The sequence below is a fragment of the Heterodontus francisci genome, chromosome 45 (genome assembly GCF_036365525.1).
Source record: "Heterodontus francisci isolate sHetFra1 chromosome 45, sHetFra1.hap1, whole genome shotgun sequence".
NCBI lineage: Eukaryota > Metazoa > Chordata > Chondrichthyes > Heterodontiformes > Heterodontidae > Heterodontus > Heterodontus francisci.
This window is the reverse complement of record NC_090415.1, coordinates 2,150,192-2,168,250: the sequence shown is the minus strand read 5'-3', so window position 1 is coordinate 2,168,250 and position 18,059 is coordinate 2,150,192. Positions and strand designations below refer to the sequence as shown.

Genomic DNA, 18,059 nt, shown 5'->3' with positions numbered 1-18,059 from the left:
CACAGACGGTGGGTCCTCGCCTTGGAATTTTTCTTTCCCATTGGGATCTGCGTATTCTGAAATATCCCCTTAAATGTCTGCCGCTGCATCTCTATTGACCTATCCCTTAACCTACTTTGCCAGTTCACTTTTGCTAGCTCTGCTTTCATACCCTCATAATTGCCCTTGTTTAAGTTTAACATACTAGTCTTGGACCCATTCTTCTCTCCCTCAAACTGAAGTTAAAATTCAATCACATTATGATCGCTGCTACCTAGGACGAGGAGCGCCTTCACTATGAGGTCATGAATTAATCGTATCTCGTTGCACAATACCAGTTCTATGCTCTCTGGTTGGCTCCAGAATGTGCTGTTCTGAGAAACTATCCCAAAAACATTCGATGAACTCGTCATCTAGGCTACCTTTGCCCATCTAATTTTTCCAGTCTATATGTAGATTAAAATCCCCCACGATTATCGGCATGCCTTTCTGACAAGCTCCCATTATTTCTTCCTTTATACACCATCCTACCGTGTGGTTACAGTTAGGGGGCCTGCACATCACTCCGACGAGTGACTTCTTACTTTTAACGTTTCTGATCTCTGCCCAAACTGCTTCTACATCCTGCTCTCCTGAACTTAGGTCATCCCTCTCTATTGCACTAATACCATCATTAATTAACAGACCCACCCCTCCACCTTTTCCTAGCTTCCTGTCCTTCCTGAATGCCATGCACCTTTCAGCATTCAGGTCCCAGTCTATATCATCCTGCAGCCATGTCTCTGTAATGGCTATCAGATCATATTTATTTATTTCATTTGCGCTCTCAGTTCATCTGTTTTGTTTCGAATGCTGCATGCATTCAGATACGGAGCCTTTAGTTCTCCCCTTTTATTATTTTTGTAACCTCTAGCCTTTTCTGTTGATTTACTCTGAGATTTGTACGCTCTGTCCCTCCCTGTCACAGTCTGTTTACCATAATCCAGGCCGACACTCCCCGATGCGAGTACTAAGGGAGTGCCGCAGTGTCGGAGGGAGATGTATGTACTCTAGGACTTGAGCTCCATAATCCAGGCCGACACTCCCCCGGTGCCAGTACTGAGGGAGTGCTGCACTGCCGGAGGTATATACCCACACTATCACGCTTGAAAGCATCCTTGAAGCAGAGCTTTGGGACGCCACTGGTCGTCTGGCCCCGGCTACCTCACCATACAGAAGGCCCTCGGGTATGTCCTGTGGACGTGTCTGATCCACCGAAGCCACCTCTGTTTGCCGCAGATGGCAAAGATGGAAATTATTCAGCTGCTTTTCCTGGTAGCTGTAAGTCGCCCATGTTTCACAGCCATACAGCAAGGTGCTGAGAACACAGCCCTTATAAACCATCAGCTCGGTCCTAAGGGTCAGCTTGGTGCTATCCCATGCACGTTTCGCGAGTCGGCCAAAGCTGGTCGCTGCTTTCCCTACGATGTATCAAGCTCTGCATCAAGGGCCAGACTGTCTGTCACCGTGGACCCAAAGTAGCAGAATTAGCTAAGCACTTCCAGTGGGGTGTTATTTAGGTGTAGGTTTACCAGAATGTTACCTGGACTCCAAGGGTTAAATTACGAGGAGGGACTCCACAAACTAGGGTTTAAACTAGGAGGTTTAGGGGGTGATTTGATTGACATTTTCAAGATATTAAGGGCAAATTACAGTGATAAGCCCGAGGATTGAGAGTGCTTTAGAAACAAAGCAAAGGGCCACCAAAAATTGATCTTAAAAAAGGGGGAAAAAATAGAATACAAGAGTAAGGCAGCCAGCAATATAAAGGCAGATTGTTGGAGCTTTTACAGGTATCGAGGCTGAGACTACAGAAATTATCATGGGGAAAGAGGAAATGCAGAAACGTTGAACACATATTTTGTGTCTTGTCTTCACAGTCAAAGAGACAAATTACATACCAGGAATAGAGGGTAACAAAGGGGCTAATAAGAGTGAGGAACTTAAAAGTAATTAAAATCAACAGAGAAAATGTATTGGAGAAAATTAAGGGACTAAAAGATGGCAAATCCCCAAGAACCTGATGGTCTACATCCTAGGCCTAGGGTTATCAAAGAGGTAGCTACTGAGATAATAGATGTATTGGCGATGATTGACCAAAATTCCCTGGGTTCCGGAACGGTCCCAGTGGGACTGACTTCGGGGAAAGCCGGCATGGACTCGATGGGCCGAATGGCCTCGTCCTGTGCCATAAATGACTCAATAACACTGCTATTCAAGAAAGGAGGGAGCCTGATGTCAGTCGTCGGGAAAATGCTGGAATCTATTAAGGAAGTCTTAACGTCAGACAGTGTCGACATGGTTTTACTAAAAAGAACTTGTGTTTGGCAGATTTATTAGAGTTCTTTTTTTGAGGATGTAACGAGGAGGGTAGATAAAGGGGAACCAGTAGATCTAGTATACCTGGATTCCCAAAAAGTATTCAATAAGGTGCCACACAAAAGGTTAATACACAAGATGAGGGCTCATGGAGTCGGGGGTAATATATTAGCACGGATGGAGGATTGCTTAACGAACAGGAAGCAGCGAGTAGGGATAAACGGGGAATTTTCAAGTTGGCAGGTTGTGGCTAGTGAGGTGCCGCAAGGATCGGTGCTGGGGCCTCAGCTATTTACAATCTATATGAATGACTTGGATGAAGAGACAGAGTAATGTATCGAAGTTTGCTGATGATACAAAGCTAGGTGGGAAGGTGAGTTGTGGGGAGGACACAGAGAGGCTGCAAAGAGATATAGACAGGTTAAGTGAGTGGGCAACAAGATGGAGTACAGTGTGGGAAATGTGAGGTTATTCACTTTGGACGTAAGAATACCAACAAGGCAAAGGGAAACACGATTAATGGGAAAATACTGAGAAGTGTAGAGGAAGTGAGGAACCTTGAAGTGAATGTCCACAGATCCCTGAAGGTAGCAGGACAGGTCGATAAGGTGGTTAAGAAGGCACATGGAATCCTTTCCTTTATTAGCCGCGGTGTAGAATATAAGAGCAGGGAGGTTATGCTGGAACTGTATAACTCATTGGTTAGGCCACAACTTGAGTACTGTGTGCAGTTCTGGTCACCTCATTACAGAAAGGATGTAGTTGCACCAGAGAGGGTTAATCTTTTTTTTTTAATCATTCCCTCACCGTCTTGCCCACATGGGCACGATCTTTGCCGATCCCGTCTCTTCCCACCGACCTGCAGCGTTCCACCACGGGATTCCGCCGTCGTCCTCCTTATCGGCAGCGCCTCGGGTCGCACAGGTTGCAAAAAGAGGGAGGTTTTCATGCTGCTGAAGTTCACGAGACGGGGAGAACAGACCACCTAGGTCGACGTTTGACCATTTTTAACCAGGAACCGGAAGTCAGATCGCAAATTTTACAAATTGTTAAGTTGGGGGGGGGGGGGGGGGAGAGGGGCGGTGAAATCGGAAAATGAATCCGCAAGTGATCAAATTCTCCTGTCACTGCAGAAACAGAGGATGAAAAAACAACTGGAAATCTCGTCGCCTAGGGTTTCCAGCAGAGGCGGAGGGGCTTCCCCACCCCTAACCCGAGGTCCGAGTGGGGAAGGGCGAGACAATCAGCTCGCCGGCGTCTGCGCGGCCTCCGGGGCGGCGCACTGGTGCCCGTGCAGGCTGGCCGAGTTCCCGAACTGGCGCCCGCAGTCGGCGCACGTGCAGGGCCCCTCCCAGGCGTGCACCCACTGGTGGCGGCCCAGCACGGACGCCCGGGAGAAGCCCCGCTCGCAGACCGGGCACTTGTAGGGCCACTCCTGGCTGTGGGTGCTGCCGTGCTGGACCAGGGTGGAGGACTTGGTGAACCCTTTTCCGCAGAGGGGGCACCGGAAGGGCTTCTCGCCCCCGTGGATGCGCCGGTGCTGCAGCAGGCTGGAGGAGTGGCGGAACTCCTTCTGGCAGTCCGGGCACCGGAAGGGCCGCTCGCCCGTGTGGGTGCGCTGGTGGCTGCGCAGGCTGGAGGAGTGGCGGAACTCCTTCTGGCAGTCGGGGCACTGGAAGGGCTTCTCGCCCGTGTGGGTGCGCTCGTGCCGCCGCAGGTTGGACAGCTGGATGAAGTCCTTGCCGCAGAAGGGGCACCCAAAGGGCCTCTCGCCCGAGTGCACCCGCAGGTGCTGCTGAAAATTGGAGTACTTGTTGAAGGTGTGGCCGCACTCGTTGCAGATGTAGCTCTTCTGCTGGCCGGGGCGCGGCGCCCCCTGCACCGTCGGCGACTGCTGCTGCTGCTGCTTGTGGGAGGGGCTCCGATGGCCGTCTGCCTTGGCCCACTCATCGAACAGCTCCACCGGCTCGTAATTGCAATCGGACTGATCCTCCTCCTCCTCCTCTTCGTCCACTACCGAGTCCTTCTGGAGCAGAGGGAGAGACAGCAAGTAGATAGAAGTCATGCTTCAGCTATACAAAGCCCTGGATAGACCACTGTTACAAAAGTGCCTCTGTGTTTTGTTAAATATTTTGTTTGAGGATTCATTTTTGAAAGAACGAAGAAATGTGTAACTTTGCAGTTTTCAAAGGGTGTCATGTAAAGCGCACTTGACTTTGGAAAACAGTCCCTGCAAATGTTTTTTTTATCAGAAGGGGCACAAAGACGTCTTGTGAGGAAAACAAGCCTTTCCGGGAAACCACCTGACTTCCAGCAACAACAAGAAGCCTTTCTGGGAAACCACCTGATTGCCAGCTCAACAAACAACAGGGAACTCTGGAGAAGTTGTTTACAAAGAAGTGACAGGTCAAGATTGATGGGGGACCGCCGGTTGTCGGTTTCACTGTTGAACTGTTTTGAGTTGGGGTTGAGCTGTATAAAAAAGGGAGAGAACCTCCAAGGAGAGGAGAGAATTCCCAAGGAAGGAGAGAAGACCACAAGCCAGTTCAGCATTCCAGCGCCTCTCTAAAAGACCCTGAGAAGTCCACTGTGTCAACTCATCTCGTCTCCGGTCTTTGAAGAAAAGCCTGCTCAATTAATTCTCAACGCCACCTGAAAAGAACTGTCCTAAAAGCTCCCAGTGACCCGTCTATGTGCACTCGGAGGTCAGACTGTATGCCAGTTTTGGGAACACAACATGTCTCATCTGCCGTTTCTTCAAGAATGAACAAGTATTCAGCCCAAGTGGGGTTTTTTTGTCTGTAATAGAGCTCTAAAAACAAAAATCCCTTTATTTTCCCGGTTAACCGGCGTATGTGTGAGTGTGAGGGGCAAAGGCAAAAAGGGAACTTCAATCTGTGTGTTTATGTTTTGCTTCATTACTGGTTAAGAACTGTTTTTATAATGACCTGATAATTTTGTTGTTTATGAAAGAAACCTGGTTGGTAAGTGGGAAAAAAATGTAATTATATGTTGTGGCCCGTGGAGAAGCGGAACTGGAGTAAACAGTGCACACCTCCCACCTCGGTTGCAACAACACATCTGGAGTTACTGGGAGCATTTTGGGCCCCACACCTTACAAAGAATGTACTGGCCTGGGAGGGTATGCAGTGTAGATTTACCAGAGTGATACCTGGACTCCAAGGGGTAAATTACGGGCCGAGATTATTCCCCTGGAATTTAAAAGGTGAAGGGGGCGACTTGATCGAGGGTTTGAAAGGAATTGGCGGAGTTGATCGAGAGAAACTTTCTCCGCTGATCGGGGGATTTACCTTAAAAATCAGAGCCAGGGCACTGAGGAGAGAAACTAGGGTCGAGGGGGGCTGAATGGGCCTCCTCCTGTTCCTGTGTAACAGGCTCGAGGGGGGCTGAATTCTGGTCAACCACCCTCTTAACTTTCTCAGGAGAACAATCCCAGCTTCTCCCAGTCTCCACGCATTAACTGAAGTCCCTCATCCCTGGGATCTTCTTGTAAATCTCCCTTCCCACCCTCTCCATGGCCCTTGACATCTATCCTAAAGTGTGCAGTGCCCGGAATTGGACACAGTTGGGGGCCGAACCAGTGTTTCAGAAAGGCTTGGCCATAACTTCCTTGCTTTGTCCTCTGTGTCTCTATTTATAAAGCCCAGGATCCCGTGTGCTGCAGCCACCTTCTCAACTTGTCTTGCTAACTTCAGAGACTTGTGCTCATGAACCGCACGAGGGTCCTCGATTCATTAGCTGGATTCCTGGGATGAGTTGGGTGTCCGATGAGGAGCGACTGAGGAGAATGGGGATGGGTTTCTCTGGAGTTTAGATGAGAGGTGATCTCATTGAAATGTAGAAAATTCGGAGAGGGGGTTTGACAGGGATGTGGCATTGAGATAGAAGATCTGCCGCGATCGGATTGAACGGGACGGGGAGCAGGCGCGAGGGGGCCGAATGGCCTCGCCATGCTCTGGTGAACTAGTTACCCTTAACGCAAGCTCTCAAAGTCAGGACTGACCTGTGTGCCGGCAGAGCTGTCGCCAGCAGCCTCCATCTTGACGGCTGCAGACAAAGAGAGAGAAGATGGGAGTTAAGACATGATCTAAATGAACGGCGGGTACAGGGCGCGAGGGGCTGAATGGCCTCCTCCTGTCCCGACAGCAAAGCAGTCCCTAATTCAGACAGCTCAAAATGAAATAGGGTCTGTAAATGAATTAAAAACCTCACTAATGTATGCTCCTGTGACAAATCCTTACCTCCCACCATCAACATTTTGAGCCAGGGTTTGTTTGCCCATCAGAAATTCCTCTGACCACGTTTATAATGGAAATTTGCTATGTCAACGTGTCACGCTGTAATTACACCCTCCGGCCAGCAGAGGCGCTGTAGCGCCTCAGTTTAAATTCCCCGACTTCACATGCTGTGAAATGTAAATCATTGCTTGAAAAAAAAAGCTCAAATCTGTGCCATCCGTGTAGCCACAGAAGGCGTCCATTGTGAACCAGCTATTTCGTTAATCCTACACCCACCCCCACCCCGCTCTGTCCCCGTATCCCTGTTGTCATGAAGACCCCCACCTGCTAGGAATGAGGCATATTCATTTCGTCATATGAACATTAATTTTAAACTGTTGTTGGAGTGAATAAATTTCTTGTTTTACAAGAGATCACCAGACACTTGGCTGGAGGACATTTGCATACTAAGAGACAGTGCTTGGAGAGACAAAAGAATTGCTCACTGATTCAATTAACAGAGCTTGGGCTGGGCAATGGTGATCCACATCCTGTCGGAGTGGAAGACAGCACTACACTCCCACCAGATCCCAACAACTCACTGCGTCAAATAATGTTTCCTCATCTCCCTCCCTCCGGTTCTCTCACCAATCACCCACCATCTGTGTCCCTCCGGTTCCTCACCCTCCCGCCACTGGGAAACAGTCTCTCCTCATTTACTCCATCCAAACCCTTTTTGATTGTGAACGTCCCGATTCAATCTCCCTCTTAACCTTCTCTGCCCTAAGGAGAACAATCCCAGCTTCTCCCAGTCTCTCCACGCTAACTGAAGTCCCTCGTCCCTGGGACCATTCTGGGCAACTTGCCTCCGCTCCACTCGGCCTCCCCAGCTCCGTGCCTCGGTTTCTGCTGCACACGAGCCTCCTCCCGCCCCCGCTCCATCTCACCCCATCAACATGTCCTTCTATTCCTTTCTCCTGCGTGTGTTTATCCAGCTTCCCCCCTCAAATACATCTCTGCGATTTGCCTCAACCCACTCCCTGTGGTAGCGAGTTCCACATTCTCCCCACTCTCTGGGGAAAGACGTTTCTCCTGAATTCCCCCCCCCTCCCCCCACACTGGATTTATTAGTGATGATCTTATATCGATGGCTCCCTCGTTCCAGTCTCGCCCACGAGCAGAAACATCTTCTCTACGTTGACCCGATCGAAACCCATTCATAATCTTAAAGACCTCCATCAGGTCACCCCTCAGCCTTCTCTTGTCTAGAATAAAGAGCCCCCAGTCTGTTCAGTCTTCCCCGATGGGTATAACCTCTCAGTTCTGGTATTGTCCTCGTGCGTCTTTTTTGGACCTTCTCCAGTGCCTCTATATCCTTTTTATAATATGGAGAGTGTAACTGTGCACAGTGCTCCAAGTGTGGTCTGACCCAGGGATATGGAGAGTGGAACTGTGCACAGTGCTCCAAGTGTGGTCTGACCCAGGGATATGGAGAGTGTAACTGTGCACAGTGCTCCAAGTGTGGTCTAACCCAGGGATATGGAGAGTGGAACTGTGCACAGTACTCCAAGTGTGGTCTAACTGAGGGATATGGAGAGTGGAACTGTGCACAGTGCTCCAAGTGTGGTCTAACCCAGGGATATGGAGAGTGGAACTGTGCACAGTGCTCCGAGTGTGGTCTAACCGAGGGATATGGAGAGTGGAACTGTGCACGGTGCTCCAAGTGTGGTCTAACCCAGGGATATGGAGAGTGGAACTGTGCACAGTGCTCCAAGTGTGGTCTAACTGAGGGATATGGAGAGTGGAACTGTGCACAGTGCTCCAAGTGTGGTCTGACCCAGGGATATGGAGAGTGGAACTGTGCACAGTGCTCCAAGTGTGGTCTGACCCAGGGATATGGAGAGCGGAACTGTGCACAGTGCTCCAAGTGTGGTCTAACCGAGGGATATGGAGAGTGGAACTGTGCACGGTGCTCCAAGTGTGGTCTGACCCAGGGATATGGAGAGCGGAACTGTGCACAGTGCTCCAAGTGTGGTCTAACCCAGGGATATGGAGAGTGGAACTGTGCACAGTGCTCCAAGTGTGGTCTAACTGAGGGATATGGAGAGTGGAACTGTGCACAGTGCTCCAAGTGTGGTCTGACCCAGGGATATGGAGAGTGGAACTGTGCACAGTGCTCCAAGTGTGGTCTGACCCAGGGATATGGAGAGTGGAACTGTGCACAGTGCTCCAAGTGTGGTCTGACCCAGGGATATGGAGAGTGGAACTGTGCACAGTGCTCCAAGTGTGGTCTGACCCAGGGATATGGAGAGCGGAACTGTGCACAGTGCTCCAAGTGTGGTCTAACCGAGGGATATGGAGAGTGGAACTGTGCACGGTGCTCCAAGTGTGGTCTGACCCAGGGATATGGAGAGCGGAACTGTGCACAGTGCTCCAAGTGTGGTCTAACCGAGGGATATGGAGAGTGGAACTGTGCACAGTGCTCCAAGTGTGGTCTGACCCAGGGATATGGAGAGCGGAACTGTGCACAGTGCTCCAAGTGTGGTCTAACCGAGGGATATGGAGAGTGGAACTGTGCACAGTGCTCCAAGTGTGGTCTGACCCAAGGATATGGAGAGTGGAACTGTGCACAGTGCTCCAAGTGTGGTCTGACCCAAGGATATGGAGAGTGGAACTGTGCACAGTGCTCCAAGTGTGGTCTAATCCAGGGATATGGAGACTGGAACTGTAGACAGTGCTCCAAGTGTAGTCTAACCGAGGGATATGGAGACTGGAACTGTGCACGGTGCTCCAAGTGTGGTCTGACCCAGGGATATGGAGAGCGGAACTGTGCACAGTGCTCCAAGTGTGGTCTAACCGAGGGATATGGAGAGTGGAACTGTGCACAGTGCTCCAAGTGTGGTCTGACCCAGGGATATGGAGAGCGGAACTGTGCACAGTGCTCCAAGTGTGGTCTAACCGAGGGATATGGAGAGTGGAACTGTGCACAGTGCTCCAAGTGTGGTCTGACCCAAGGATATGGAGAGTGGAACTGTGCACAGTGCTCCAAGTGTGGTCTGACCCAAGGATATGGAGAGTGGAACTGTGCACAGTGCTCCAAGTGTGGTCTAATCCAGGGATATGGAGACTGGAACTGTAGACAGTGCTCCAAGTGTAGTCTAACCGAGGGATATGGAGACTGGAACTGTGCACGGTGCTCCAAGTGTGGTCTAACCCAGGGATATGGAGAGTGGAACTGTGCACAGTGCTCCAAGTGTGGTCTAACCCAGGGATATGGAGAGTGGAACTGTGCACAGTGCTCCAAGTGTGGTCTAACCCAGGGATATGGAGAGTGTAACTGTACACAGTGCTCCAAGTGTGGTCTAACCCAGGGATATGGAGAGTGTAACTGTACACAGTGCTCCAAGTGTAGTCTAACCCAGGGATATGGAGAGTGTAACTGTACACAGTGCTCCAAGTGTGGTCTGACCCAGGGATATGGAGAGCGGAACTGTGCACAGTGCTCCAAGTGTGGTCTAACCGAGGGATATGGAGAGTGGAACTGTGCACAGTGCTCCAAGTGTGGTCTGACCCAAGGATATGGAGAGTGGAACTGTGCACAGTGCTCCAAGTGTGGTCTGACCCAAGGATATGGAGAGTGGAACTGTGCACAGTGCTCCAAGTGTGGTCTAATCCAGGGATATGGAGACTGGAACTGTAGACAGTGCTCCAAGTGTAGTCTAACCGAGGGATATGGAGACTGGAACTGTGCACGGTGCTCCAAGTGTGGTCTAACCCAGGGATATGGAGAGTGGAACTGTGCACAGTGCTCCAAGTGTGGTCTAACCCAGGGATATGGAGAGTGTAACTGTACACAGTGCTCCAAGTGTAGTCTAACCCAGGGATATGGAGAGTGTAACTGTACACAGTGCTCCAAGTGTGTTCTGACCGAGGGATATGGAGAGTGTAACTGTACACAGTGCTCCAAGTGTAGTCTAACCGAGGGATATGGAGACTGGAACTGTGCACGGTGCTCCAAGTGTGGTCTAACCCAGGGATATGGAGAGTGTAACTGTACACAGTGCTACAAGTGTGGTCTAACCCAGGGATATGGAGTGCGGAACTGTGCACAGTGCTCCAAGTGTGATCTAACCCAGGGATATGGAGAGTGTAACTGTACACAGTGCTCCAAGTGTGGTCTAACCCAGGGATATGGAGAGTGGAACTGTGCACAGTGCTCCAAGTGTGGTCTAACCCTGGGATATGGAGAGTGGAACTGTGCACAGTGCTCCAAGTGTGGTCTAACCCAGGGATATGGAGAGTGGAACTGTGCACAGTGCTCAAAGTGTGGTCTAACCGAGGGATATGGAGAGTGTAACTGTACACAGTGCTACAAGTGTGGTCTAACCCAGGGATATGGAGAGCGGAACTGTACACAGTGCTCCGTGTGGTCTAACCGAGGTGCGAGACATAATCTCTCTGCTTTTCAATTCTATCTCTCTGGAACTGAACCCCAGCGCTCTGTTTGCTATTTTAACTCCTTATTAACCGGCGTCACTACTTTTAGTGATGGGTGTCTCCGTACCCCCAGGTCCCTCTGCTCCTCGACCCCATTCCGACTCTCAATTCCCAAGGAGTTTGTGGCCTCCGCGTTCGGCCGACCAAAATGCACCCCCTCCCACTAACCTCAATTGCCGTGAATTTGCTTCGCTGTTCTGCATGTTTATTAACGCCTTCCTGCGTTTGTCACTGTCCCCGCTGTATTAGTTACGCCCACCCCAGTTTGATGCTCCACGCCAATATTTGCCAGGTAAGTAGATATTAGGGAGAGGCTATTAGGGAGAGATATTAGGAAAGCTCGGTCAAAGAAGGAGGTTTTAAAGGAGTGTATCAAAGGAGGAGAGGGGGGGAAAGGCGGAGAGGTTTAGGGAGGGAATTCCAGAGCTCGGGGCCCCCAGGCAGCTGAAGGCACGGCCGCCAATGGTGGAGCGATGGGAATCGGGGGGGAGGGAATGAGCGAGAGGCCGGAATTGGAGGAGCGCAGAGGTCTCGAAGGGTTGTCAGAGCTGGAGGAGGTGACAGAGATCGGGAGGGGTGGGGGAGAAGAGAGCTGTGACAATGATTAAGGAGTTGCCTACATCTTCCACAGTCTGGGACCAGTGAGCTCGGAGGAGAGACTGCGGGTGAAGGGTTAAAATGTAAACCCCTGACCCCACCCCCCCACCCCACACACACACACACACACACACACACAGCCTCCCACCCCGAGGAAGGCAAATGCCACGCAATCACATTCCGCCGACCCCGCCCTGGGTGCCAGAGAGATCATGCAGGAGGAAGAGGCTTCATGATGGTCAGGGGGGCGGAAACTGCACAGCTCCTTTTGGGTCACAATGGGGGGAGGGGCCGGGAGTGGACACAATGGGGGGAGGGGCTGGGTGAGGACACAATGGGGGGAGGGGCTGGGTGAGGACACAATGGGGGGAGGGGCTGGGTGAGGACACAATGGGGGGACGGGCTGGGTGAGGACACAATGGGGGAGGGGCTGGGTGAGGACACAATGGGGGGAGGGGCTGGGTGAGGACACAATGGGGGGACGGGCTGGGTGAGGACACAATGGGGGAGGGGCTGGGTGAGGACACAATGGGGGGACGGGGCTGGGTGAGGACACAATGGGAGGAGGGGCCGGGAGTGGACACAATGGGGGGACGGGGCTGGGTGAGGACACAATGGGAGGAGGGGCTGGGTGAGGACACAAAGGGAGGAGGGGCCGGGAGTGGACACAATGGGGGGACGGGGCTGGGTGAGGACACAATGGGAGGAGGGGCTGGGTGAGGACACAATGGGGGGAGTGGCTGGGTGAGGACACAATGGGGGGACGGGGCTGGGTGAGGACACAATGGGAGGAGGGGCTGGGTGAGGACACAAAGGGAGGAGGGGCCGGGAGTGGACACAAAGGGAGGAGGGGCCGGGAGTGGACACAATGGGGGGACGGGGCTGGGTGAGGACACAATGGGGGGAGGGGCTGGGTGAGGACACAATGGGGGGAGGGGCTGGGTGAGGACACAAAGGGAGGAGGGGCCGGGAGTGGACACAATGGGGGGATGGGGCTGGGTGAGGACACAATGGGAGGAGGGGCTGGGTGAGGACACAATGGGAGGAGGGGCTGGGTGAGGACACAATGGGGGGAGGGGCTGGGTGAGGACACGAAGGGAGGAGGGGCCGGGAGTGGACACAATGGGGGGAGGGGCCGGGTGAGGACACAATGGGGGGAGGGGCTGGGTGAGGACACAATGGGGGGGAGGGGCCGGGAGTGGACACAATGGGGGGAGGGGCTGGGTGAGGACACAATGGGGGGAGGGGCTGGGTGAGGACACAAAGGGAGGAGGGGCCGGGTGAGGACACAATGGGGGGAGGGGCTGGGTGAGGACACAATGGGGGGAGGGGCTGGGTGAGGACACAATGGGGGGAGGGACCGGGAGTGGACACAATGGGGGGAGGGGCCGGGTGAGGACACAATGGGGGGAGGGGCCGGGTGAGGACACAATGGGGGGAGGGGCTGGGTGAGGACACAATGGGGGGAGGAGCCGGGTGAGGACACAATGGGGGGAGGGGCTGGGTGAGGACACAATGGGGGGAGGGGCCGGGAGTGGACACAATGGGGGGAGGGGCCGGGTGAGGACACAATGGGGGGAGGGGCCGGGTGAGGACACAATGGGGGGAGGGGCTGGGTGAGGACACAATGGGGGGAGGGGCTGGGTGAGGACACAATGGGGGGAGGGGCTGGGTGAGGACACAAAGGGAGGAGGGGCCGGGAGTGGACACAATGGGGGGAGGGGCTGGGTGAGGACACAATGGGGGGAGGGGCTGGGTGAGGACACAATGGGGGGAGGGGCTGGGTGAGGACACAAAGGGGGGAGGGGCCGGGAGTGGACACAATGGGGGGACGGGGCTGGGTGAGGACACAATGGGGGGAGGGGCTGGGTGAGGACACAATGGGGGGAGGGGCCGGGAGTGGACACAATGGGAGGAGGGGCCGGGAGTGGACACAATGGGAGGAGGGGCCGGGAGTGGACACAATGGGAGGAGGGGCCGGGAGTGGACACAATGGGAGGAGGGGCCGGGAGTGGACACAATGGGGGGAGGGGCTGGGTGAGGACACAATGGGAGGAGGGGCTGGGTGAGGACACAATGGGGGGAGGGGCCGGGAGTGGACACAATGGGGGGACGGGGCTGGGTGAGGACACAAAGGGAGGAGGGGCCGGGAGTGGACACAATGGGGGAGGGGCCGGGAGTGGACACAATGGGAGGAGGGGCCGGGAGTGGACACAATGGGAGGAGGGGCCGGGAGTGGACACAATGGGGGGAGGGGCTGGGTGAGGACACAATGGGGGGAGGGGCCGGGAGTGGACACAATGGGGGGACGGGGCTGGGTGAGGACACAAAGGGAGGAGGGGCCGGGAGTGGACACAATGGGGGAGGGGCTGGGTGAGGACACAATGGGAGGAGGGGCCGGAAGTGGACACGATGGGGGGCGGAGCCGGGTGAGGACACAATGGGGGGAGGGGCTGGGTGAGGACACAATGGGGGGAGGGGCTGGGTGAGGACACAATGGGGGGAGGGGATGGGTGAGGACACAATGGGGGGAGGGGCTGGGTGAGGACACAATGGGGGGAGGGGCTGGGTGAGGACACAAAGGGGGGAGGGGCCGGGAGTGGACACAATGGGGGGACGGGGCTGGGTGAGGACACAAAGGGAGGGGGGGCCGGGAGTGGACACAATGGGGGGACGGGGCATGGAGTGGACACAATGAGGGCGGGGCCGGAAGTGGACACAATGGGGGGAGGGGCTGGGTGAGGACACAATGGGGGACGGGGCTGGGTGAGGACACAATGGGGGGAGGGGCTGGGTGAGGACACAATGGGGGGACGGGGCATGGAGTGGACACAATGAGGGCGGGGCCGGAAGTGGACACGATGGGGGGCGGGGCCGGGTGAGGACACAATGGGGGGAGGGGCTGGGTGAGGACACAATGGGAGGAGGGGCTGGGTGACGACACAATGGGGGGACGGGGCTGGGTGAGGACACAATGGGGGGCGGGGCCGGGTGAGGACACAATGGGAGGAGGGGCTGGGTGAGGACACAATGGGGGGCGGGGCCGGGTGAGGACGCGATGGGGGGCGGGACCTGGAGTGGACACGATGGGGGGCGGGACCTGGAGTGGACACGATGGGGGCGGGGCCGGAAGTGGACACGATGGGGGGCGGGGCCGGGAGTGGGCACGAGGGGGGCGGGGCCGGGAGTGGGCACGAGGGGGGCGGGGCCGGGAGTGGGCACGAGGGGGGGACGGGGCCGGGAGTGGGCACGAGGAGGGGCGGGGCCGGGAGTGGACACGAGGGGGGGCGGGGCCGGGAGTGGGCACGATGTGGGCGGGGCCGGGAATGGACACGATGGGGGGCGGGGCCGGGAGTGGACACGATGGAGGGCGGGGCCGGGAATGGACACGATGGAGGGCGGGGCCTGGTGAGGACACAATGGGGGCGGGGCCGGGTGCGAACACAGTGGGGGCGTGGCCGGGTGCGAACACAATGGGGGCGTGGCCGGGTGCGAACACAATGGGGGCGTGGCCGGGTGCGAACACAATGGGGGCGGGGCCGGGGGCGGACACAATGGGGGCGGGGCCGGGTGAGGACACAATGGGGGCGTGGCCGGGTGAGGACACAATGGGGGCGTGGCCGGGTGAGGACACAATGGGGGCGTGGCCGGGAGTGAACACAATGGGGGCGGGGCCGGGAGTGAACACAATGGGTGCGGGGCCGGGTGTGATCACCATGGGAATGGCGGTGGGGGGCGGGTCCTGGAGTGGGTACAAGGGAGTGGGGGAGGGGTCTGGAGTGAACACAATGGGGGCGGGGCCGGGAGTGATCACCATGGGAATGGCGGTGGGGGGCGGGGCCGGGGGAGGTCACAATGGGGGCGTGGCCGGGTGTGATCACCATGGGAATGGCGGTGGGGGGCGGGGCCGGGGGAGGTCACAATGGGGGCGTGGCCGGGTGTGATCACCAGGGGAATGGCGGTGGGGGGCGGGGGCCGGGGGAGGTCACAATGGGGGCGTGGCCGGGTGTGATCACCATGGGAGATGCGGTGGGGGGCGGGGCCCGGTGAGGTCACCGCGGGGCCAGTGTGTGATTTAAATCCGATGCCGGATCCAGAGACGCCGGAGATCCGGTGTTCAACCCCCGGTAAGCCGCGACCGAAAGCACCCTCATTCCTCACCTACCTACCGCTTCCCTCCGCTCCGGCCGATCGGCCCCGCTCTCCTGCTCCTCCCAGTTCCCGTCCGCCTGATCCTCCGCGAGTCCGGCAGGCACCGCGGCCCGCCCCGCGCCTGCGTGCATCCGACCCCGCTCCGACGCATGGAGGGCTTTCCAGCGCGCAAAGGAGTGTGGGGGCGGAGAGCCGCCATTGCTGCAGCCGACCCGCCACCCACCCCCCCCGCAAGCACCACAAAACCACCACCCCACACCCTAAAAACAAACCCACCGTCCACGGAAAACACCACAAAACCCCCGCACCCCTCCCCGCTCCCCGCTCCCCAAAACCTCACCCACTACTGTAAAAGCTTGAGAAATAAAATGGTGCAAAGTTCATGAATAATTCATGGTGACATTCATCGTTTGCGCCTCCTTCACCCTCATAGGCAGTGAGTTCCAGATCATTAGCACCTGCTGCGTAAAAAAAAATTCTTCCTCACATCCCCACCCCACATCTCTTTCTCAAGACCTTAAGTCCGTGTCCCCTACTCCTTGTACCATCAGTTAATGGGAAGAGCTTTGCTTTGTCAATCCTATCCAAACCTGTCATCATCATCGGGTACACCTCTATCTAACCTTCCCTCAATCTCCTTTGCTCCAAGGCGAGCAACCCCAGCTTCTCCCAACCTAACCTTGTTACTAAAATCCCTCAACCCTGGACCCATTCTGGTAAATCTCATCTGCACCCTTTCAAAGACCATCACCTCCTTCCTAAAAGGGCGGTGACCAGAACTGGATGCAATACTTCAGTTCGGGCCTAACCAGAGCTTCATGTAAGTTCCAGCATAACCTCCCTGCTTTTGTACTCAGTGTCTCTATTTATGAAGCCCAAGATCACATATGCTTTACTAACCACTCACTCACTCACTATGTCCAGCCACCTTCAAAGATCGATGCACATGCACCCCCACGTCCCTCTGTTCCTACACACTCCCTAGAACTGTGCCATTACGTCCATATCGCCTCTCAGAGTGATACAGCACGGAAACAGGCCCTTCGGCCCACCGAGTCTGTGCCGACCATTAACCACCCATTTATACTAATCCTACACTAATCCCATATTCTCTACCACATCCCCATCATTCTTCTACCACCTACCTACACTAGAGGCAATTTACAACGGCCAATTTACCCATCAACCTGCAACTCTTCGGCTGTGGGAGGAAACCGGAGCACCCAGCTGAAACGCACATGGTCACAGGAAGAGCTTGCAAGCTCCACACAGGCAGCACCCAGAACCGAACAAGGGTCGCTGGAGCTGAGAGACTGCAGTGCTAACCACTGCGCCGCACTCTACCTATCCCTTCTGCCGAAATGCATCACCTCACAATGGTTCCAGCACTGACCCATGGGGAATGCCACTGCCCACATCTTCCAATCTGAAAACATTCCCCCAGCTGTCATGGTGGGGTTTGAACTTATGTCTCTGAATCATGAGTCTGGGGCTCTGAGTCACTAGTCCACTAACGAAACCACTGTGCTGACAAATTAATCTTTCATTCCTGGAGGGTGGACAAACCCCAGCAGTTTTCACTCCCTCTCCATCAGCAATGAGTGGCACTTTTACTGATATCTGATTGCCAGTTCACATCTAGCCTCGTACGGTGACACGAAATCTACTGCTCAAGCAGTTTCCAATCGTAAATCGGGTGTTTCGGCCAGTTGGTCTCTCAGCAACCATCTTCCTGATCAAGGCAAGGAGTCATGAAAATTCCGACACCGTAGCTTGCAGATGGGACACACTGCTGCCACTGTGCGTCGGTGGTGGAGGGAGTAAATGTTGAAGGTGGTGCATGGGGTGCCAATCAAGCGGGCTGCTTTGTCGGTGTCGAGCTTCGAGTGTTGTTGGAGCTGCACCCATCCAGGCAAGTGGAGAGTATTCCATCACACTCCTGACTTGTGCTTTGTTGATGGTGGGACAGGCTTTGGGAAAATGGGAGGCAAGTTACTCACTGCAGAATTCCCAGCCACTGATCTGCTCTTGTAACCACAGCGTGTGTGTGGCAGGTCCAGTTCAGTTTCTGATCAATGGTAACCTCCCCACCGGATATGGATAGTGGGGGCTTCAGCGATGGCAATGTCATTGAACGTGAAGGAGAGATGGTCATAGCCTGGCACTTGTGGGGTGCAAATGCAACTTGCCACGCAATTTATGCACAGCAATATCCCACAAGCAGCGATCGGATAAACA

The 18,059-nt window shown here is 55.0% G+C and overlaps 1 protein-coding gene across 4 annotated transcripts; it reads right to left on the bottom strand.

Annotated features, from left to right (window-relative positions):
- Nucleotides 1-2,980: 2,980 nt before the first annotated feature.
- LOC137356181 (zinc finger protein 572-like) lies at nucleotides 2,981-15,918 on the bottom strand. Of its 4 annotated transcripts, none has more exons than XM_068022025.1 (3): nucleotides 15,831-15,918; nucleotides 6,362-6,405; nucleotides 2,981-4,360 (listed from the first exon to the last, which is right to left on the bottom strand). In XM_068022025.1, the coding sequence occupies exons 2-3, from the start codon at nucleotides 6,395-6,397 to the stop codon at nucleotides 3,581-3,583; spliced, it is 816 nt and encodes a 271-aa protein (XP_067878126.1). In that variant the 5' UTR covers nucleotides 6,398-6,405; nucleotides 15,831-15,918; the 3' UTR covers nucleotides 2,981-3,580. The 4 variants fall into 4 exon arrangements, with proteins under 4 accessions (XP_067878126.1, XP_067878125.1, XP_067878124.1 ...); XM_068022024.1 differs by having other exon boundaries at nucleotides 2,982-4,363; XM_068022023.1 differs by having other exon boundaries at nucleotides 2,982-4,363; nucleotides 15,839-15,915.
- Nucleotides 15,919-18,059: the final 2,141 nt, after the last annotated feature.

What these genes read in the sequence shown, in the direction of transcription:
- LOC137356181 (XM_068022024.1), bottom strand. Translation starts at nt 6,397, where the DNA reads ATGGAGGCTGCTGGCGACAGCTCTGCCGGCACACAG. An exon ending in ACAGCTCTGCCGGCACACAG is followed by an intron (nt 4,364 to 6,361) that starts GTCAGTCCTGAC and finishes CCTCTGCTCCAG; the next exon opens with AAGGACTCGGTAGTGGACGA.